Source organism: Musca autumnalis, unplaced genomic scaffold (genome assembly GCF_047663935.1).
Source record: "Musca autumnalis isolate F117 unplaced genomic scaffold, ASM4766393v1 scaffold_5, whole genome shotgun sequence".
NCBI classification, from domain to species: Eukaryota; Metazoa; Arthropoda; class Insecta; order Diptera; family Muscidae; genus Musca; species Musca autumnalis.
The window spans coordinates 198,148,367-198,173,282 of NW_027412088.1; the positions used below are offsets into that span (position 1 = coordinate 198,148,367).

Here is a 24,916-nt window from a genome sequence, read left to right on the forward strand (position 1 = left end):
ATTCGGCTAGTTGAGTGGAATATGCTGTGACTATCTCTTGCGATTGCAGCTTACCGATGTCTAACTTTCGTGTTGTGTCTGCTCGTACTTTATTCGCTACGTTTAACCGCGTACCTAATATTGCTGCAACATGGTTGTGGTCCGAGTCTATGTTTGCTCCTCGGAACGAACGTACATCCAACACGCTCGATGAATGTCACCCATCTATCACAAGGTGATCAATTTGATTTCTTGTTTTCTGATCCGGAGACATCCAGGTGCCCTTATGAATGTCGAAATGCTTAAATCTGGTGCTGCTAACTACCATGTTTTTTACCGCAGCAAAGTCTATGAGCCTCATTCCGCTGTCAGTTTTTCACTGTGGAGTCTGAGTTTCCTTTCCAAATTTTGGCATTAAAATCGTCTAGAATAATTTTAATGTCATGGCAGGACAACGGTCGTATGTTTCTTTTAAGCGCTCATAGAATATATCTTTGGTCTGTTCGTCTTTGTCTTCGGTTGGAGCATGAGCGCAGATAAAGCTAATGTTGAAGAATTTTATCTGTATTCAGCGCCAATCTAGTGAATGAAAGACTCGCTACTTTCATTCACTGGAGTAAAGCTGAAGGACATATGTTTTAACTTCCGACTAACTACGAATCCGCAGCCAAACTCATGCTTTGTGCCAATGCACCTACGAGTATAATACAGTGCGTCACCTTTAAGTGTTGTTGTGATGCTTTTTCCAATCCATAGTATTTCCTGTATGGCCGTAATGTGGATTCTTTAGAAGGTCTCTGAAATAGGCTCTATAGGAAAGAAAGTCTCACAAGGAGGCTTTAATCAGATAGAAGGCCTTCAAATGGGAGTTGTTTACAAAAACTGCCTACGAAGAAGGTAGTAGAAAGACTTTAAAGGAGGTAGTAGATAGAAGGCCTCCAAATGAGCCTTTTACTAAATACAAGGCCCCAAAGTCTGCTACTATACAATTGAAAGATCCCGAATGACGCTACTATAGAACAGGAATGCCTCAAAGGAGGTTTCTATAGGATATAAGACCTATGATGGAGGCATCTATACAATATATGGAATAAAAATCCTCCTATAGAATAGAAGGTTTCGGAAAAATGCTTATATAGAATAACAGACCTTTAGAAAACCCTTTAAAGTAGCTGGCTGTAAAAAAGAAGACAATCGGAGGATTCTATAAAAGCCCTTCGTAGAGGGACTCTTTAGAAGGCCTTCAAAGTAGGCTCTATACGAAGGAAGGCCTCGGAAGAAGACTTCTATAAAATATAAGGCCTTCGAATGAAAATTGTTTACAAAAACCCCGAAGTAGGTTTCTATAGACGGCCTCCGAAGGAGGTAGTAGATAAAAGGCCTCCAAATGATCCTACAATATAGAAAACCACCTTAGAGTGGCCGGCTGTTAAAAAGGAAAACCTCAATCGGAGGATTCATTAAAATCCCTTCGTAGAGGGATACTTTAGAAGGCCTTCAAAGTAGGAGCTATACGAATGAAGGCCTCTGAAGGAGACTTCTATAAAATATAAGACCTTCGAATGAAAATTGTTTACAAAAACACCGAAGTAGGTTTCCACAGACGGCCCCAAAAGTAGGCTACTATAGAGCATAAAGCTCCCGATGGAAGCTACTATACAACAGAAAGCCCCCGAAGGAGACCTCTATTGAAGAGAACCCATACGATGCAGGTTGCAATAGGACCGACGACCTCTGACGGATGCTTCTATAGATTAAAAGGCCTCTGATGGAGGCTTCTATAGAATAGAATGTCTCCGAAAAAGGCTTCTGTAGAATAATAGACCACCTAAGGAGAATTCTTTAGAAGATATGGTATCCTGTAGATGATTCTACAATGTAAAAAGACCCTTAAGTTGGCTTCAACAGGATAGAAAACTTCCTATCCTAGGAGGTTTCGATAGAATAGAATGCCTACTAAGGAGGCTTCCATAGAATAGAATGCCTCCTAATGAGGCTTCTGTACAACGTAAGGCCTCCTTCAATAAATGGCCTCAAAAAAATAGAAGGCCTGCTAAACAGGTTCTAGATTAGAAGGCCTCATAAGGAGGCTTATATAGAATACTAGCAAATGCCCGCTACTTCGTATGCGGAAAGGAAAAAATATATATAAACAATATTTAATACGTGAATGGTGAATACTGGAGATTCTGTTGTACTAAGACCTATTTTATTACCAATATTTTTTCGATTGTAGTCAGAATTTACAAAAAAAAAATAATAAAATAAAATTGCCGTATCGCATATCGAATTATATCGAATTTCCAAAACTACGTATCATATTGCAAATTTTAGATTTGACTCCTGGTTTTAACCCTTCACTAACACAGTATTCCCTTCCAGTACAAATTTCCAAACACTAAACTTTATTTCACCCCTTCACAACAACAATCCCACACATTTACAATGCAAGGTTCTAGCTTTAGCGGTTTCGCCCAGAACGCGAATAGGTCCGTTAAACTTTCGGCATTCAAAATGGTCATGAAAATCCACGTTTTCGTATATCCCCATATAACGGTACCTCTCGACTTAGTGTATTTTAAAAGAAGAACAAATCTTTATTATCCAATTTTCTTTAAATTTGGACCTTGAATACTCAGAGGATATAAAAGTTTAATTTAAAAAATGTCCATTTCAATCCACGTTTATTAGAAGAGATATTTTGAATATTTAGGGTATTTTGAAGATCTTCGGCACATTTTCTAACTGAAATTCGGAATTTGTGGCATGAAAGGTTAGACAAACTTTTTTTACAAAAAATTTTACTTAATGTGCACGGGTATCTCCACCGTATATAACGGAAAATTTTTTGGAGGCATTTCAATTTAGGTTTTTTTATTATCAGGGGGTAAATAACTTCTAGTTAACAAAATTGTCGCATTGGATCACGTTTTCAAGTTAACATACCAAAGCGGTCAGAACAAAAACATTTTTGAAAAGATACACGTTTGACTACTTAATTTCAGTACACTATTTAGAAACGCCTTGGCGTTAACATCAAATCAATGGAACAATATTCAGTAAAATTTTTCAAACTCAGAACTTTGTCTCTAATTTTAGAGTGATCTTCATAACAAATATTTTTCCATTTCGTATTTTTTGTACAAATAGCATATTTCCAAATTATATAATCCCAGCTTTGTTCCTACACCCAACACCAAATTTAGTACCTTAACTGTTTACACAATGCCAAAATGGTTTTGGTACCAACATGTTACCCAACTTTTCGTACACATAGGTAAACGTTTCAAAAATTACTTCCTTATATTCAACTTATATCCTACCCCAATTCACTTTTCCAGCTTTATCCGTTCCTCTGAAACCCATTATAGTACTATTTAGTACTTTTTGTATAAATAAGTACGAATTTTCAAAACCTCCTCCCTACCTCCACTCTAAACACCAATTTGCTAATCTAATACCGAATTTCAAAATTCCAGTTCTACCCTTTACAAAATCACAAATTGTGCAAAATTCTATACCATATAGCAAATACCAAAAGGTACCAAATTTTGTACCATTTAGCACTTTTCGTACACGAATTTCCAAAATGTACTTTCATATCTCAGCTCTATCCGTTGACCTAAACCCAATATATAGCCAATGTAGTTCCATTTAGCACTTTTCTATAAGTACGAATTTCCAAAACTACCTCAATCCTGCACTCCAACAGTAATCTGTTTACGCAAATACAAATTGTGCTTCGTGCACATTAGTACGATTTTCTAAAGCTACCTCCATATCTCAATTCTATATTCCAACAACAATCTTAATTCCAAATTTCAGGATTCCAGCTCTTCAAATCCAAATCATACTAAACTCACTACCATTTAGGACTTTTCGACCTTCGGTACTTCTTTCTTACTCTTCATCAGTGACCCCCATTCCAAATTTCAAGATTCCGGCCCTATTCGTTAACCCATATCCAAATTGTACTATATTTAGTACTATTTAGTACTTTTCGTATACTTTTAACTTGAATTTCCAAAAACCTTTCTTTTTATTCTCCATCAGTGACATTAATTCCAAATTTCAGGATTCCACCTCTATTCGTTCACCCAAACCCAAATTGTACTAAATTTAGTACCATTTATTACTTTTCGTACACTTATAGTTCGAATTCCAAAAACTTTCATTTTTACTCTTCACCAGTGATCCTCACTCCAAATTTCAGGATTCCAGCTCTATCCGTTCACCCAAATCCAAATTGTACTAAATTTAGTACCATTTAGTACTTTTCGTGCATTTATAGTTCGAATTTCCAAAAACCTTTCTTTGTTACTCTCCATCAGTGACCTTAATTCCAAATTTCAGGATTCTAGCTCTATTCGTTTACCCAAACCCAAATTGTACTAAATTTAGTACCATTTATTACTTTTTCGTACACTTATAGTTCGAATTCCAAAAACTTTCATTTTTACTCTTCATTAGTGATCCTCATTCCAAATTTCAGGATTCCAGCTCTATCCTCTATCTAATTGTACTAAATTAAGTACCATTTAGTACTTTTCGTGCACTTTTAGTTCGAATTTCTAAAAACCTTTCTTTGTTACTCTATATCAGTGACCCTCATTACAAATTTCAGGATTCCAGCTAAATCCGTTCACCCAAATTTAAATTGTACTAAATTTAGTACCATTTAGAACTTTTCGTGCACTTATAGTTCGAATTTCCAAAAACCTTTCATTGTTACTCTTCATCAGTGACCCTTATTCCAAATTTCTGTATTCCAGCTCAATCCGTTCACCCAAATCAAAATTGTACTAAATTTAGTACCATTTAGTACTTTTCGTACCCTTATAGTTCGAATTTCCAAAAACCTTTCATTGTTGCTCTTCATCAGTGACCCTCATTCCAAGTGTTTGTATTCCAGCTCTATCCGTTCACCCAAATCCAAATTGTACTAAATTTTGTACCATTTATTACAATTCGTGCTCTTATAGTTCGAATTTCCAAAAACATTTCTTTGTTACTTTCCACAATTGACCCTAATTCCAAATTTCAGGATTCCAGCTCTTTCCGTTCACACAAATCCAAATTGTGCTAAATTTAGTACTTTTCGTAAACATAAGTACGAATTTCCAAAATGACCCTCATGTCTCAATCCTACACTTCAACAGTAACCTTAATTCCAAATTTCAGGATTCCAGCTCCATCCGTTCACCCAAAATCCAAATTGTACTAAATTTAGTACCATTTAGTAATTGTCGTACACAAAAGTACGATTTTCCAAAACCACCCTCATTTCTCAATCCTACACTTTAAAAGTAATCTTAATTCCAAATTTCAGGATTCCAGCTCTATCCGTTCACCCAAATCCAAATTGTACTAAATTTAGTGCCATTTAGTAATTTTCGTACACATAAGTACGAATTTCCAAAATCACCCTCATGTCTAACTCCTACACTTCAACAGTAATCTTAATTCCAAATTTCAGAATTCCAGCTCTATCCGTTCACCCAAATATAATTTGTACTAAATTTAGTATCATTTAGTACTTTTCGTACACGTTAGTACGATTTTCCAAAACCATTTAATTACATCAACTCCACTTCCCAACCTTGATTTCCATATAAAATTCTATGATTCTAGCTATATCCGTTCAAAATATACAATTGGTACTAAATTTTGTAAATTTTAGTACTTTTCGTACACTTCTGGGTCGAATTTCCAAAAACCCAGCCTTATCTCACCCCTGCACACCAACAGCAACCTACACCCAAAATGTCAACTTTCTAGCTTCAGCGGTTTCGTCTGGGCGGTGATGAATCAGTCAGTCAGTCAATCAGTCAGTCAGTGAATACCTCACCTCACAGCTCTTTTATATATATAGATAATTTCTCCAAAGGAGCATTCTGTAACAAAAAGGGCCACGAAGGAGGCTTCCGACGGATATGAGGTGGCTTCTATAGACCTTTTAAGAATAGATCGCTTCCTAAGAAGGCTTCTGTAGAATAGAAGTCCCCCTTCTGTAGAATAGAAAGTCTCCAAAGGAGGCTTCTATAGAATGGAAGGCCTCTTAGGAGACTTCTATAGAATGAATGCCTTCTCAGGAGGCTTCGGTGGATCATAAGGCATCTGTATAGAAGAAGGTCTCCTCAGACGGCTTTTATATAAACGAAGGTCTCCAAATGGGGTTTATATGGAAAAAAAACTTCAAAAGTGACTTCTACAGAACAGATATCCTAACAGGGAGGCCCACGTAGCGGGTTCCTATTGAATAAAAGACCTGCGTATGATGCCCCTATACAATAGACAACCTCCATAGGAGGCTTCTATACAACAGAGGACCGGCGTAGAAAACTTTTGTTTTCTAGAAGACCTCCACAAGAGGCTCCTGTATAATAGAGGACTTCCACAGTACGCTTCTGTAAAACAAAGAGTGCTTCTATAGAAAATAGACCTCCAAAGGAGGGTTCTACATAAAAGAAAAACTCCGAAGGAGGCTTCTATTGAAATTAGGGACTCCGAAGGATAATTGGTAACAGAAAGTCCGAAGTAGGCTTCTGTAAAAAAGGTGTCCTAAGGAGGCTTCTGTAGAAAATAATGTCTCCTAAAGAGGCTTATATAGAAAAAAAATGTCTCCTATGGAGGCTCTGTAGAAAAGAATACCATCTATGGTAGCTTCTATATAATAGAAGGTCTCTTAAGGAGGCTTTTATAGACTAGAAGATCTCTTAAGGATTCGTCTATAGAACATAAGACTTCCGATGAAGGTTTCTTTACAATTGAAGACTTCCGAAGAAGGCTTCTATAGAATATAAGACTTCCGAAGGAGGTTTATATAAAATAGAAGACCTCTCTAGAAGGCTCATATAAAATAGAAAGCCCTCCTAAGAATTCCTTCGTAGAACAAAACGCCCCGGAATTAGAAGTCTACCACTGTAAAAGGACGACGAAGGTAGTCCTCCGAAAGGAATACCCCCAAGGAGACTTATATTAAATAGGGGACCTCCAAAGGAGGCTTCTTCAGAATTGATAACCTCAGAAGGAGACTTAAACAGAATAAAATACCTATAAAAGAGGCTTCCAAAGAAGCTTTCATATGACAGAAGGCCTCAGAAGAGGCTTCTCCGCCACAATAGCTCACAGTTTTTGCTAAAGTGGTGTGCACAGCAACACGACGTATTATTTTTTCCACACATAGATCAGGTACGAATATGGACCTTATCCGTCCAATCTTTCTGGTACCTCCAAATTTCAAAAAAAAAAAATCCGTCAAAATGCATTAGAAGCACATGTTGTTTATATTATATGGAAGCAGGTTGGTTTCGCTCCCCTTATTGTTATGCTACAATTTTCTAAAAAACAAGTCCGTACTTCATGAAACAAAGGTCCAGAAGCTCTACAATAACTAAAATTAAGATAACTTTCGAATTGGGTATCCAAGTTGGGTATCCAAGTACGTGGTAAAATTTCATCCAAACGTTTATCAAGTTCCCAGAGTATCTATATCTGGTGGAAACGATAACTATAGAAAGAAGTGAGTAACGTTGGTCCAACCTTTGCATGTCTTAATATTGCTTCCAAATCTACTTCAAGTTCATAGATGAACTATATCGGACAAATTCTTGCGGTATTTTCCTCACAAAAGTTTCGCTTTATTTTTGAAATACTCATCGAAGGAACATTGTGTTTCCAACTACAACGATATATATTTTTTTCGTGGCCAAGTCGATGCTTCATGACAAAATGACCCAAAAGCTCTAACAAAGTACTCCAATGACCAACTAAAATAGCTGGTTGGCACTAAAGAAATGAATAACTCTCAAAATTGGGCTACCTCATTCCCAAAATTTCAACACATTTTCGCTAATATGTTTTCACCTCTTCTTAATCCTTCAATGCAATTACATGTAAAGGACTACAAAAATGTAGCCACTTCTCAAAAATCTCTTTGCTCTGAAAAAATGCTGTATTATTATGGAAATTATGTTTAACTTCCAACATATAACCCGCTCTCCCTTTTTCTTAATACCATGGATCCTAGCAAAAGTAACTAAGCAACATATCCGTTAATTCTTTAGCAAAAAAGTTTGTTTCATTAACAATCATGCCAACAAATTTAATTAGCTTTATGTTATTTTTAAGTTTTTGTTCGCTCCACCCCACCAACCAACGCTTTTGCTCTTCGGCAACCACAATTTACCCAAGCAAAACCTCATAGTTTGCTATAACGAGCAAAAATTTCAAATGAAAACGAAAAATATTCCGGTTTATGTATCGTCATGCATTATAATTCTATTGTTGTTTGCTACTTCTTTTTTTCATTCTGGTTGTCGTTTCAGTCATAATTTTCTGTGTGTTGCTTTGTTCAGTTATGTTCTGTTCGGTTCGGGTATTTCATTTTTACGCACCAATAGTTGTTATCACAGTTACTGAATACAGCAATGCTTCACTGAACGACCATTTCGTTGCGGTAAAATCATTGTTTTCCATTGGATAATTGCCACCAAAACGACCCACAGATGTTGTTGTTGATATATCTGTGGCTAGACCGCCGCTATTGCTGCCACCGCCCATTCCCGTTGATGAGGAGGGGGACGAAGAGGAGCCTGATGATGATGATGCTACAGTTGCACCTGATATTGAACCGGTATTTCCACCATTGCGTGTGGCAGCAACTATGGTGCCCTCGAAACGCCGCAATTGTTCGTGCACCAACATGGTCCAGTTGCGTTCATAGAGGACATTCAGTTTTTCTGCAATTAAAGAGACAGAGAGAAAGGGAAGAGAGAAAAACGTGGCATTACAATCTCGTTAGACAAAATTTATAATTGTTTGTATTTGCCATTTGTTGTGGCTTTGAGGTATTTGTTGCTCTAGAGACCGGAAGAGAAAATGAGGAACGTACAACAGGAGCTCAATTCTTGCTGTATGAAAATTTGAAATGAAATCTTTTACAAAGGAAATAAATGTCAAATGAAATTTTTTATAAAGAAAATATCTTTCATTTACAATTTTCATAAAACAAAAATCCACTCTCAGGTGAAGGGAATCAGGTTTGGAATCAAAAAATGAATGTCAGTCTTGGCAATAAGTGATTCAAGAATACATTTTCCAAATTTTCCAGAATCAATATATTCCATCTAAACACCCTTTAACCAAACATCCTTCATTACCCCACCTGTCCTCACAATTTCCATTAGCCATCTTTAATTTTCGGCCTACTCTCCAAACAAATCACATTAAATTCTCAACAAAACACAACAACTACAGAAAAGCAAAAAAAACAAATCACTTCAACCCAATTATGTTAACAAGAGCAGGCAACCAAAACACGTCGTCTTTTATTAAATTACAGCCATTTTCAGAGCCATTCAAAATAATAAGACCTATGGCACTATTTCCGCTGCTATGTTTCCCATACCGACCATCAGCCCCGTCAACACCACCGACCACCATCAACATAGCCATCTTAACATGGCTCTTAATTGTCTGCAATTTCTCCAAGGAATAAAAATGAACAAAAACACAACAACAGCAACAAAAGATCTAGTCCAACAACAAAATACGAGCGAGGAAAGTGCAAAAAAACGGAACTTTTGCTTAAATTAAAATGAAAATTGTATAATTATTCAAGCACTCTCATCAGCTCAGTGTTGTAGTTTTTTTTCTTCTTCTTTCTTGAATTGCTGACAACGTTAAGCATTTGTTAGCACACAATGAGGGCGTTGCTCAAAGGTGGCTGACTCGCAAGTTGGCTGGCTGCTGCCTGGCAATTGGAAGACAAAAGACGTACTGTTTGAGGAAGGAAACCCCAACATTTTTGCATTACAAATGCATTTAACATTTGGCGAAATTACCCAGGGAGAGCCAAAGAGAGCAACAGCCAGCCAGCAACAGCTTAATGCCACAATAAATGCAACGAACAATGAAAGAATGACAAAGGAGAAAATTATATTTTAATACCGATATTTAAAAACACATTTTTGATACACAGACAATTGTGACTAAAGTCAGTATATAAATTATAACAGACTCTCCAGGTGGTATTTTTAAAAAACCAGCTGGAATTTTAAAAGAAACCATGATGGTCGTTTAAGGAGAAGCACCCTTTCTTTCAGAAAGGCTCTATAGAAGCACCCTTTCTTTCAAAAAGGATCTGTAGAAGCACTGCTTTTTTCAGAAAGGGTCTATAGAAACACAATTTCTTTCAGAAAGGGTTTATAGAAGCAGCTTTTCTTTCAGAAAGATCAGATCTTCTTTCAGAAAGGGTCTATAGAAGCACACTTTCATTCAAAAAGGGTCAATATAAGCACCTTTTCTTTCAGAAATGGTCTAAAGAAACACCCATTCATTCAGAAAGGGTCTATAGAAGCACCCTTTCTTTCAGAAAGGGTCTATAGAAGCGCCCTTTCTTTCAGAAAGGGTCTATAAAAGCACCCTTTTTCAGGCAGGATCTATAGAAGAAACCTTTCTATCAGAAAGGGTCTAAAGAAGCACCCTTTCTTTCAGAAAGGGTCTAAAGAAGCACCCTTTCTTTCAGAAAGGGTCTAAAGAAGCACCCTTTCTTTCAGAAAGGGTCTAAAGAAGCACCCTTTCTTTCAGAAAGGGTCTAAAGAAGCACCCTTTTTTCAGACAGAGTCTATAGAAGAACCCTTTCTTTCACAAAGGGTCAATAGAAGCACACTTTCTTTCAGAAAGGGTCTACAGAGGCACCCTTTCGTTCAGAAAGGGTCTATAAAAGCACCCTTTCGTTCAGAAAGGGTCAGTAGAAGCACTATTTCTTTCAGAAAGGGTCTAAAGAAGCACCCTTTTTTCAGGCAGGGTCTATAGAAAACCCCTTTTTTCAGGCAGGGTCTATAGAAAAACCCTTTCTTTCACAAAGGGTCTATAGAAGAACCCTTTCTTTCACAAAGGGTCTATAGAAGAACCCTTTCTTTCACAAAGGGTCTATAGAAGCAACCTTTCTTTAACAAAGGGTCTACAAAAGCACCCTTTCTTTAACAAAGGGTCTACAAAAGCACCCTTTCTTTCACAAAGTGTCTATAGAAGCACCCTTTCTTTCAGAAAGGGTCTATAGAAGCACCCTTTCTTTCACAAAGGGTCTATAAAAGCACCCTTTCTTTCACAAAGTGTCTATAGAAGCACCTTTTCTTACAGAAAGGTTCTATATAAGCACCCTTTCTTTCAGGAAGGGTCTATAGAAGTACCATTTCTTTCAGAAAGGGTCTATATAAGAACCCTGTCTTTCAAAAAGGATCTATGGAAGCACCCTTTCTTTCACAAAAGATCTATAGAAGCACCCTTTCTTTCACAAAAGGTCTATAGAAGCACCCTTTCTTTCACAAAAGGTCTATAGAAGCACCCTTTTTTCACAAAAGTTCTATTGAAGCACCCTTTCTTTCACAAAAGGTCTATAGAAGCACCCTTTCTTTTAGAAAGGGTCTATGGAAGAACCCTTTTTCAGGCAGAGTCTATAGAGGAACCCTTTCTTTCACCAAGGGTCAATAGAAGCACACTTTCTTTCAGAAAGGGTCTACAGAAGCACCCTTTCTTTAAGAAAGGTCTACAGAGGCACCCTTTCGTTCAGAAAGGGTCTAAAGAAGCACCCTTTTTTCAGGCAGGGTCTATAGAAGAACCCTTTCTTTCACAAAGGGTCTAAAGAAGCACCCTTTCTCTCAATAAGGGTCTATAGAAGCACCCTTTTTTAAGAAAGGATCCATAGAAGCAACCTTTATTTAAGAAAGGGTTCATGAAAGCAACCTTCCTTTCAGAAAGTACCTGTAGAAGCACCCTTTCTTTCAGAAAGAGTCCATAGAAGCACCCTTTCTTTCAGAAAAGGTCTATAGAAGCACCATTTCCTTCAGAAAGGGTCCATAGAAACACCCTTTCCTTCAGAAAGGGTCTATAGAAACACCCTTCCTTTCAAAAAGGGTCCACAGAAGCACCCTGTCTTTTAGAAAGGGTCCATAGAAGCAACCTTCCTTTCAGAATGTATCTATAGAAGCATCCTTTCTTTCAGAAAAGGTCTATAGAAGCACCCTTTTCTTCAGAAAAGGTCTATAGAAACACCCTTTCCTTCAGAAAGGGTCTATAGAAACACCCTTTCTTTCAGAAAGGGTCCACAGAAGCACCCTTTCTTTAAGAAAGGGTCCATAGAAGCACCCTTTCTTTTAGAAAGTATCTACCCAGTGGGAAAATGGGGAATGTATTACTTTTGTAATCGCGAAAGGAATGCAAATGACCAAAAATTTGCGCATTAATTACCCACTATATTCCCAAATCCAATGGTAATGGAATCAGTACACAGACAATTCGTAGATTACACATTTATTTCTTCTGGACTAAAGAAAAGAATTCATTATTTTCCTAGGACATGTTCAGTGTTAACAATAATGTATTCTGGAATCAATAAACCATAGTGTTTCTGCATTACCTTCTCGTTTACCATTGCTTCCATTTTCCCACTGGGTATAGCAGCATCCTTTCTTTCAGAAAGAATTCATAGCAGCATCCATTCTTTCGGAAAGGGCCTATAGAAGCACCCTTTCTTTCAGGAAGGGTATATAGAAGAACCCTTTCTTTCAGAAAGAGCCTATAAAAGCACCCTTTCTTTAAGAAAAAGTCCATAGAAGCAACCTTTCTTTCAGAAAGGGCCCATAGAAAGAACCTTTCTTTCAGAAACGGTCCATAGAAGGAACCTTTCTTTCAGAAAGGGTCCATAGAAGGAACCTTCCTTTCAGAAAGTATTTATAGAAACACCCTTTTTTCAGAAAGAATCCGTAGAAACAATCTTTCTTTCAGAAAGGGTCCATAGAAACAACCTTCCTTTCAGAAAGAGTCTATAGAAGCACCTTCTTCTTCAGAAAGGGTCTATAGAAACACCCTTTCTGAAGGAAAGGGTCTATAGACGCACCCTCTTCTTCAGAAAGGGTCTATAGAAACAACCTTTCCTTCAGAAAGGGTCTATAGAAACACCCTTTCCTTCAGAAAGGGTCTATAGAAACACCCTTTCCTTCAGAAAGGGTCTATAGAAACACCCTTTCCTTCAGAAAGGGTCTATAGAAACACCCTTTCTTTCAGAAAGAGTCCATAGAAACAACGTTTCTTTCAGAAAGAGTCTACAGAAGCACAATTTCTTTTAGAAAGGGTCTATAGACGCACCCTCTTCTTCAGAAAGGGTCTATAGAAACACCCTTTCCTTCAGAAGGTGTCTATAGAAACACCCTTTCTTTCAGAAAGAGTCTATAGACGTACTCTTTTCTTCAGAAAGGGTCTATAGAAACACCCTTTCCTTCAGAAAAGGTCTATAGAAACACCCTTTCCTTCAGAAAGTGTCTATAGAAACACCCTTTCTTTCAGAAAGAGTCTACAGAAGCACCCTTTCTTTCAGAAAGAGTCTATAGACGTACTCTTTTTTTTTCAGAAAGGGTCTATAGAAACACCCTTTCCTTCAGAAAGGGTCTATAGAAACACCCTTTCTTTCAGAAAGGGTTTACAGAAGCACCCTTTCTTAAGTTACCAACAAAAATCGGTAACATTAAAGCGCAAAATTATGAATGAAAATTCAAATAAAAGTTGACAACACTGTTGCTGTCGGTAGAACTTTACGACTAATTTTTATTGGTCGCTTACTCACCAAATTGTATGGTTAAATATCGAAACTATAAGCATTTTAATTTTAGCGATTTTTGTCGGTAATTTAAAAAAATGAGTTAGAGCATCGCACTACTGTTGGTCTTCCACAGGAAGACCTAATATTATTCTATAGGAAGAGCTGGTGGAATTCTATAAGAAAACTGTGAGGTCTTCTATAAAAACACATGGTGGTATTTTATAAGAATTAGTGGTGGTATTCTATAGGAAGAGCTGATGGTCTTCTATAAGATGGTTATCTATAAGAAGACTAGGTTGTCCTCCATAAGAAGATCTGATCGTCTTCTATAAAAAGTCTTCTGTAAGAAAACTTATAGTGGGAGTTTTGGTAGTCTTCTCTAAGGAGTATATGACCTTTTTTATTGAAAAATTTGTTCTCTTCTATAGAAATATTTTCCTATATGAAATCGTTATTATTCCCTTTAAATACATATATGACAGATTACATATTACTACGTAAAACATCAAATGCCAGGAGGCGGAAGCAGACAACCATTTTTTTACTGCAGGATATTGGCTCGACAAAAATGCCTTATTTTATAGTCGAACAAGCAATGTCAGTCTGCATTTACATACCCAGCTAACAATTTTTTCCAAGCATCTTTCAAATTCGGCACAAAACAAATTTCCGATTCTGATGCTGAATTCATTCCACAAATTCGGAAAGTTTTGCCCTAAATAGATCAAAAGGAATATTTTAGTTTCTAAACGAATTCGTGAAAGACCACATGGGAAGTTCTGATGCAATTTTCGATTTTCTGCACAATTTGGGACAAAACTCTTATGAAACATTGAAAAATGGGCAGAAAATAGGAAGATGTCCAAAAAAATAGAAAAAATATTCGAAAGTATTATCCGAATTTCGGAATTATTGCATGTTTAATCGGCAAATAGGAAACGTTTCGTATGTTTGATTGGATATTCAAAAAATGTTCCCCAAAATTCTCAATCTTTATCGTAAAATTGAAAAAAAAAAAAATCTGAAAAAAACCTTATAGAATTTCGGAAAAAAAATCTGATATCTGAGCCCTTGGCGTAAATTGTTGGCTGGATAGATGCAGATAGATAGAAGTATATATACATTTGTATGTATATACATATGTCTGTCTGACTGTCAGTTTTAATGTTTTGATTTCTTTCTCTGGATACACAGCATCAATTGCAATGCCAACTGCAAGTTCATTATTCATAAAGCATTGAGACAATAGTAACGGATGAGCGTCAGATTTAATGCATAACGTTACTGACATGGTACTGACCGACTAACTGCATTGCACTATAACAATAACATGTGGCAAAAAAGTAACGCCGCCTACCATTGAGTGACAACAACATTATGTTGGGGTGGTCAACAGATCATTGAAATCCAACAGCACTTTATATGTATCGCTTCCCTGTAGGAAGTGTGGGGTCATGTGTTGACATGTCGCCACTTTGTCTACTAATATGGTGACAAAGTCAATACTTTGTCACCAGGTTGTCAACTATTGATACCTTTACCTTAATAAGAAGAAGCATTGTGTATATTGACAGATGATAGCCCAACGAAGCATCTTTTTTTAATTTTCTTAATTGTTTGGCGTAAAATCAGTTTTGCGGTTGGTGAAAAAAGTGTTTTTGTAAAAATCAATAAAATATCGTGAAAACTTAAAGCATATATTTTCAATAACAAGTATGAGCAAAAGAAAATATAAAAGACATGTGAAAAATAAACAATTCTATAGCAAAGTACGAATTCTGAGACTAACAACATTTGTGGTGAAATTTCGACAATTAGACATTATGTGGAACCTTTAGAAAAGATTGTGGAGCCTTATGTATATATTGTCCCGCCTCGCTGGAAATGCTGAATGCAACTAAACATAATAATGAATTACAATGTTGAAGAATTATTTGGCAGAAAATCGATTGTGAGATTTTTCCAATGTTATACAGCTGTAATAGGCAAGCAAATTTAAGGACATATTTTTTATTTATGTTTATTTATACATGTTTATTCTTTTCAATTCCTAGATGTTATATCAACATTCAGCGAATCGCCTGATAAAACGTTAAGTGCAACAGAAGAAGACTATTTTAAGCAGACAAGTCATTGGTGCGACTTGGCCAAGAAAATAAAACGAAAACGTTTTTTATTATTTATATGTTAAAATGTTTAAGCTGCTTTGAAAACATTGTCTTTATTTACTAATTTTTACTTATGTGGAATCTTTGGCTTAGCCATTTAAAAATATAAAAATACTGTAATACGCAATTTGTACATTTTTAGCATTTTCAATATTATTTGTTTTATTCTTTAATGAAATAAAGTATTTAAACAAATGTGTAGCTTCATCTTCTTATTAAACGTACTATATAGCTGTTTTATCTATGAAAAGTTCCAAATAAGCTAAAAAATTTAGTATTGAAAATCTGGTACTATTTACTAACTACCTCCAATGTCTATATTGACTTACTACCTACAATGTCTATACTGACTTACTACCACCAATGTCTATACTGACTCACTACCTCCAATGTCAACACATGGTTCCTCAGGAACTACTGACTTACTATTGACTTACTAGTTCCATTGTCAGTACTGACTTTCGAATGACACGTTCATACAAAATGTCTATAGGAAATTACATTAGTTGTCTACAGTTTGTCAGTAGTACTGTTGACAATGTCAGTAGTAAGTCAGTATAGATTCACTATTGACATTTCCTACAGGGTTTTTAATGGCGTCCTATGGTACATGTTTATGTGTGGGTGTATGGCGACTGTGTTTCAATCACAGCCATTATTTGCAGTGCATTGTTTACTTAAATTATTTTCAATCATTTGTTTCAATTCACAATTGAAAATTGTGTGATGTTTTTATAAGTTTTTATTGATGGTGGAGAATGAAGTGTGAGACAGAACCATAAATAATAAATGTGTACTGATAAAAGAAAAAAATCTGAGAATAAATCAGCTTCTGACTCAGTGAATAATTATGAAATATAATAAATATTAAATCCTTTGATGTCTGCAGTTTAAGGCATTCCAGAATCGTTTGGGCCATTTCTCACATCTGCATAGCATAACTAGGATGGCGCTTGAATAGAATTCATATGGTCGACCAAAAAAGACCACGCTATACCCAATATAACCCAAGAATTAATACAAAAAGCTTACGTGGGAAGATGCAAAAACAACGGCAAGTGATAGTGTAAGATTGCGACGCCTGTTGGAAGCTCGAGGCTCCCAAGAGAAGTGACAGGAAACAAATAATCTGTAGTTTTTCGCCTAGGACACTGAAAGTTAAGGTCTCGGAGATTCGCTCGGAAAAAATATCACTTAGTTGGAGAAGAAGCGTAACAGATGTTTCATTGGTAATTCATGAGAAGATCCTGAGGTTTCTAACAAGAAGACCTGCACCCCATCTATAATAAGATGACTTAATGTTCCTCTACGACAATTGCAATTGGTTTTCTTTGGAAGATCCAATAATATTTTTTGAAATGATCCGCAGAATTTCTATGAGAAGATAAATTTGTCTTCTCTGAAGTGACTCAGTTGTCCTCAGTAATTAAAGTTCGATTAGAATACCTATTGGTTCTCTATGAGAAAACCTCTTTGTCCTTTCTGAAGACCTCCTGATATTCTATAGGAAGAACTATTTTATTAAGAAGACCCATAGTTCTCAGGTCACATGTCTTGTATAAAAAACATATTGTTCCTCTACCATTGATCTCCTCGGAAGACCCAATGATATTTTTTGAAAAGAACCATAGGCCTTCTTTGAGAATATCCTCTGTAATATGGAGACCAACACGTACTTTATAATAAGAATTTGTATGTTGGATCTCTAGGAGAATTAACATTAGTCTTTCCAAAGAACCAATTAATGTTGTGTGAAAGAATCCGAAGGATTTTTATGTGAATATCCATTGGTTCTCTATGAGAAGACCCCCTTGTCCTCGGTCTTTAATGAAAAGTCCTTTTGGTGCTCAGTGAAAGGACCTAATGGTTCTCTTTATGAAGATCCATGGTAGTTAAAGATCATTGGTATTTAATGAGAAGACATATTAAAAGCTTAAGAGAAGAGCCTACGAAAATTGTCTTTGATGTTTTTTGAAAGGCTCTTCAAAATGCTTTGAAAGGATCCACAGGGCCTCGAAGCGTAGATACTGTTTTTCTATGAGAAATCCTCTCTAGTGGGGAAACCTACAGGTCCTCTATAATAATAGATATTGGTACACCACAGGAATTACCTCCGGTCTTCTATGAAAAACTCTTTACAATGCTTTGAAAGGATCCACAGGTTTTCTATGTGGGGAACCCTTAGTGTTCTGCGAGAATACAAGCGGTCTGTAATGAAAAATCCTTCGGGTGTTCAATGGGAATATCAATGACAATAACTCTGTGAGAAGTCACAAAGGTCTCTAATGAGAAGATGTTTTTGTTCCCTATAGGAAGACATATCAGTCCTCTATGAGAAGCTTTAGTGGTCTTCCTTTATTTTCTAATGGAACCTTTGGCAATCCAAGAAAAGATCCGTTGTTCTTCTATGTTTAACATCAATGTTAAGACCCATTGGACTTTTCTTAGACCTTCCATTGGTTTTTAGCAGATACTTCCTTCTGCGGAAGATGCATTTAAAATTGTATTCCATGAAAAGATCCGCAGGTCCTCTATAGAAGACCGTTAGATGTCCCATTATCACGAAATGACTCAGTAATTTTTAAGAGAAGATCCATTGGGCTTCTATGAGGGCTTAAAACATACCTCTACAATCTCCTACTCATAGCAAAATATTTAATTCTTTGCCCATACGATTTACAGTAGACGACCCTAAATACCCTAAGGTCCTTATACTCCAAATCTCTATCGACGACACAAAGATTCACTTACTATACAGAAGACGATACTAGGGTCCATATACTCAAAAAAACGACCCTAAGGGGCTAATACTATACAGTAGACGAGCGTAAGAGCCATATTTTCTACAGCATATCTACTCTATACTATACGGCCCAAAGGGCCATTGTCTCTACGGTAGACGGCCCAGGGGACCATCTACACTATAGTGGACGACCCAAAGTGCAATCTACAGTATAGTTGCCATTTACACTACAGTAGACGAACCAACTCTACAGTAGACGACCCAAAGGGCCAGCTACTCTACATTAGACGGCCGAAAATGCCATCTGCTCTAAAGTAGATGATCCACAGGGCCAGCTACTCTACAGTAGACGACCAAAAATGCGATCTACTCTACAGTAGACGACCCAAACGGCCATCAACTTAATATTAGACGACCCAAAGAACCATCCACTCTACATTAGACGACCCAAAGGGTCACCTACTCTACAGTAGACGACCTAAAGGGCCATCAAGTCTACAGTAGACGACCCAAAAGGCCATCTATTCTACAGTAGACGACCCGAACGGCCATCTACTTTATATCAGACGACCCAAACGGCCAACTACTCTACAGTAGACGACCTAAAGGATCATCTGCTCTACAGTAGACGACTTAAAGGGCCATCTACTCTACAGTAGACGACCCAAAGGGTCATCTACTCTACTAGACGACCCAAAGGGCCATCTAATCTACAGTAAACGACCCAAAGGGCCATCTACTCTACAGTAGACGACCCAAAGGGCCTTCTACTCTACAGTAGACGACCCAAAGGGCCATCTACTCTACAGTAGACGACCCAAAGGGTCATCTACTCTACAGTAGATGACCCAAAGGGCCATCTACTCTACAGTAGACGATCCAAAGTGCCATCTATTCTAACGTAGACGACCCAAAGGGCGATATACTCTACCGTAGACGACCCAAAGGGCCATCTACTACGACCCAAAGGGCCATCTACTCTACAGTGGACGACCCAAAGGACCATCTACTCTACAATAGACGACCCAAAGGGCCATCTACTCTACAGTAGACGACCCAAAGGGCCATCTACTCTACAATAGACCACCCAAAGGGCCATCTTCTCTACAGTAGACGACCCAAAGGACCATCTACTCTACGGCAGAATACCCTAAGGGCCATTATTATACAGTAAACGACCCTAATAACTATATGATCGACAGCAGACGAGCTTAAGAGACATCTACTCCAGAGTAGACGAACATAAGGGCCATCTACTCTACAGTAGACGAACCTAAGGACAATCTGCTTTATAATAGATGACAAATAGGGCAAACTTATCAACAGATAGCCACTAAGGGTCATCTATTATACATTAGACGACCCTAATAACCATATGATCTACAAGGCTACTTGTGTCGAAACCGAGAGCCTATACTCTATAGTAGACGGTGCAGAGTGCCATTTACCCTATAGTTGAAGGCGCAAAGAGCCATTTACTCTACAATAGACGACCCAAAGTGTAATATTTTCTACAGTAGACAATACTGCAGCGGTCGACACTTAACCTATTGGTCTTCTCCGAAAAGATATTTTAGGCAGAAGGTCGGATGGCTTTATCTGAAGAGGCCTAATGGTCTTCCATGAGAAGTGTGGTTGGTCTTCTATGGGTAAATATTGCGGTATTGTATTAGAAAATCTCATGGTTGCAAAGGAAGACCAATCAATAGACTTATTGTTCTCTATAAGAGAAGCTAATGTTACGCCACGAAATGAACGTCCTTTACCTGAATGCCCTTGGGAGAAGACTTATCATTTTCCATAAGAAGACCTTAGGTTGTATTTTAAGGAAAGGAGTCTTGGACTTTTATGTGAAGCTAATTTTTTCTTCCGTAGGAGATAACCTTTTGGTCGTCTATAAGCAGACCGGTTCGATGGAGAAGAACATGTCTTTTTTCTGCATAAATTTGTACATTCACTTTTATGATGTCACTGTTAACTGTTAATTGAAAATTATGGTATGGCGATGAAAAAAAACTTTTAATTGATAAAAACCCATTTAACCTCAACCATTTATAATGGCAACTTTTGACATTTGCAAACGAAATGTGTCATGAGCCAGATAGACACACGCGCATTTATTTATTTATATCATAAATATAAAAATATTAAGAGATAAAAAACAACAATAATAAATTCCAAGTGAAAACAATTAGCAGGACAAACAACAAAGGGGAAAAATTTAAAAAAAAATAAATGAAAAAAAAAAATAAAATGCAAATGTCAAGAGCATGACTTATGAGTTGTTTACACAAAAGAGCAACAACAACAATGGGCAACAGCAACGTTGTTGTGGTTAATGCATGTCCTTTATTGTGGTCAAGAGCAATAAACATGGCATAATTATTATGTGAGGAACTCCAAAAGGTCAAAGCGCAAAACAAATAAACAACCCTACCCCCCGGCTCACGGGACATTTTGCAAAATGAAGTTATAATCAAATTTAAATCAAGCAATTATCATTCAATAAAACTAACATCCTGTTTATGGGTGATTTTTCAAACAGAACGTAACTTTTCTCCCCACAGGAAGCAAAGGGTGTTTGGGGAAATACCCAATGTTGCCATTGACTTTAGTTTTAGTTGCCCACCTAATGTTTAGGGGTTTCCGTTTGCCTTAATACCCATTTCCGTGGATGTTGTGTGTTTTGCCTGGCCACCGCCAAATTTCCTCTGTGCATAAATAACGAAACAAATCCAAAATATCCACAGAAAAACTTTGCTGCTGTTGTTGTTGTCCTTTTTTGCTAGCAATAAAAATTACCATAACAAACATAGCAGCAATGGGAGTCCTTCTGCCCCCCACCCATACCTACCTGTTATTATCCACAATTCTTTTAAGCATTCCTCTCGTGATTTGGCTATAATGGCGGACTTGCTAATATCCTGCGGTGCCTCGAGCAAAGGAAATACCAAAGCACCCATTATCGTATAACCAATAACCATTACAACCAGGCCCGGTGTGGAGAATATTAACTTTAGAGCACGACTTAAACAATTGTTTATGTTGATGGCACGATTCCTCTTGTTGTTGTTGTTGCTGTGGCTGCTGGTTTTTCTACTGCCACCCAGGTATTTGTTATCGTTAATATAAGTTGGAGGTTGGTGTTGGAGCTTTTGCTTATGATAATGTTGTTGATATTGCAGCTGTTGTTCCAGTTGTTGTTGTTTTTGTTGATGGTGCTGTAGAAAACTGTTTCCGCTTTCGTTTTTTGTATTATAACAATTGGCCTTATTGTTGCTGCTGGCCTTAGTCAAAGGTGTTGATTGGTGTTGCTGTTGTTGCTGTGATTGTTGTTGTTGTTGTAATAGTTCTTCATCCTCTATTAAGCCGGAAATCGCCTTTTCAACGTCCGACATTGTAAACTGCAAGTGAACAACATAAATATTTGGCTCATTGATGGATGTATGTTGACGTCTTTGGCAACAACTACAACAGACATTTAGACGAGTTTTTTGTTTTGGGGTACTCAACAATAAGTAGCGGTGTGTGTAATTCTCTCTTTCCGTGTGACTCTCTCGAAACGTATTTAAAGCCCCTAAATGCTTTTAGCAATTTGTCAACTTGTCTTTTACACAAAAAACTTTTGCAGTTGTTTTTTTGCGTGTCACAGCAGCATTATTTGTTTCCCCTCTCACTATCTTGCTCTCCAGCCCCTAGTACCAAGATTTTCTTGTGCTTTCCCTGTTGTTTTGTTAAAGCCTATTACGAATTTGTTCTTTCTTTCTTTATTGTGTAGTTGTTGTAGTTGTTATTCTCTTAAATCGTCATGTCGTCTATTATTTGCCATGACTCGTCTCTCACAGGACTTGAATGGCATCACGCCCATACTTGTTGTTGTTGTTGCTGCTACTGATGCTTGTAATGTCATTGTTAAATTGCATTGTTAAGTATCTGCTTGTCATTCCCTCTCAGTGGCATTTAACTGCTGCTTGCGTGTGCCGCATGCCACTTTGCCATTGTAGTTGTTGTTGTTGGTGATGTTAATGTGCCTTGCATTATTGTTCCACTAAATGTCTGCAATAAAAAAGAACGAGAACGAGAACAAAAATAAGAACAAGCTTAGTTTAAAATCTTTCGAGTGTCTTAAATGGTCGCTAATAAAAATCAATGGGAATTGGGTTAAGTTGCGATATGAGGAAATTCTTTAAAAAAATGCATAGATAAAAGTAGATGATGGTTAGATAAATGATTCGTGATTGTGGATAATATTTTTTCAATTTATTATTTACGTTGGTGCATAAATTATTTAAAGAAAATTATCCACGTTTCTGGATAAATTGTATGAAGAAAAACTATCCCCGTTTGTGGATAAAATATCTAGAGATAAATTTATCTAAAATTTATCCACGTTTGTGGATAAATTATCTGAAAAAATTATTCACATTGGTGGAGAAATTATTCCCAGATAAAATATACTCATTGGTGGATAAATTATCTAACGAAACAATATCGAAGTTGGTGAAAAAATTATCTAATGACAACTTATCGACATTGGTGGATAATTATCTAAAGGAAAATTATCCACCTTGGTGGATAAATTATCTAAAAAATTATAAACGTTGGTAGATAAATTATCTAAAGAAAAATTATCCACATTGATGAATAAATTATTCCCAGATAAATTATCCACGTTGGTGGATACATTATCTAAAGAAAAGTAATACTCGTCGGTGAATAAAATATCTAAAGAAAATTTACCAACGCTGGTAGAGATATTATCTAAAGAAAAATTATCCACGATGGTGGTTTTATTATCTAAAGTAAAATTATCCACGTTGAGGGAAAAATTATCTAAAGGAAAAATATCCTTATCTATGGAAAAATTGTCCACGCTTATGGATAAATTAATGAAAAATTATCAACGTTTGTGGAAAAAAGTATTTGAGGACAAATTATTCAATATTATCTAAAAAATATCAAATATTATCTAAAGAAAAATTATCCTCGTTGTTAGATAAATTATCGAATCTAATAAAAACTTTACACGTTGGTGGATAAATTATCTAAAGAAATATTAACTACAATAGTGGACAAATTATGTAAAGGAAAATTATACACGTTGGTGAATAAATTCTCTAAAGAAAAATTATCCATGTATGTGGATAAATGATTTCAAGATAAATTATCCACATTTTTGGTAAATTATCTCAAGATAAATAATCTCCGATTGTGTATAAATTATCTTATGATAATTTATGCACATTTGGGGATAAATTATCCATACATGTGGATAAATTATCTCAAGATTAAATATCCACGTTTGTGGGTAAGTTATCTCAAGATTAAATATCCACGTTTGTGGGTAAATTATCTCAAGATTAAATATCCACGTTTGTGGGTAAATTATCTCAAGATAAATTATCCACGTTAATGAATAAATTATCTAAACATAATGTAGCTCTTAGGTTATAACAGCTCTACTCGAAAGAGAATTAATTAAAATAAAAATTAATTATCCACATTTGTGGATAAACAATCTAAATATCCACGTTTGTGGGTAAATTATCTTAAAATAAATAATCTACGCTGTTGGATAAATAATCTTGAAATAAACTATCCATGATGGTGGATAAATTATCCTAGTTTATCCACGTTCGTGGATAAATTATCTAGAAAACATCCACGTTTGTGGACAAATTATCCAGAAAACATCCACGTTTGTGGATAAATTATCTAAAAATAAATTATCCACGTTTGTGGATAAATTATCTAAAAATAAATTATTCACGTTTGTGGATAAATTATCTAAAAATAAATTACCCACGTTTGTAGATAAATTGTCTAAAAATAAATTATCCACGTTTGTGGATAAACTATGTTAATATAAATTATCCACGTTTGTGGATAAACTATGTTAATATAAATTATCCACGTTTGTGGATAAATTATCTAAAAATAAATTATCCACGTTTGTGGATAAATTATTTAAAATTAATTATTCACGTTTGTGGATAAATTATCTAAAAATAAATTATCCACGTTTGTGGATAAATTATCTAAAAATAAACTATTCACGTTTGTGGATAAATTATCTAAAAATAAATTATCCACGTTTGTAGATAAATTGTCTAAAAATAAATTATCCACGTTTGTGGATAAACTATCTTAATATAAATTATCCACGTTTGTGGATAAATTATCTAAAAATAAATTATCCACGCTGGTGGATAAATTATCCTTAAATAAATTATCCACGTTGGTGGATAAATTATCTAAAAGAAATTATCCATGTTGGTGGATAAAATAACAAAAAAAATTATTCACGTTGGTGGATAAATTATCCACGTTTCTGGCGGATAAAATATCAAAAAATAAATTGTCCACGTTTCTGGATAAATTATCTAAAAATAAAATATCCACGTTGATAAAAAAATTATCTAAAAA

General features: G+C 36.1%; 1 protein-coding gene across 3 annotated transcripts in view; it reads right to left on the reverse strand.

Moving 5' to 3' along the window:
- Nucleotides 1-24,916, reverse strand: part of LOC141387695 (uncharacterized) — a 368,768-nt gene that overhangs the window by 89,136 nt on the left and 254,716 nt on the right. For all 3 annotated transcript variants that reach the window (XM_073957765.1, XM_073957768.1, XM_073957766.1), the window contains 2 exons: nt 21,345-22,546; nt 8,376-8,720 (listed from right to left, as the gene is read on the reverse strand). In XM_073957765.1, coding sequence (XP_073813866.1) covers nt 8,376-8,720; nt 21,345-21,888 — 889 coding nt within the window. In that variant the 5' untranslated portion in view covers nt 21,889-22,546. The remainder of the gene's footprint in view (nt 1-8,375; nt 8,721-21,344; nt 22,547-24,916) is intronic.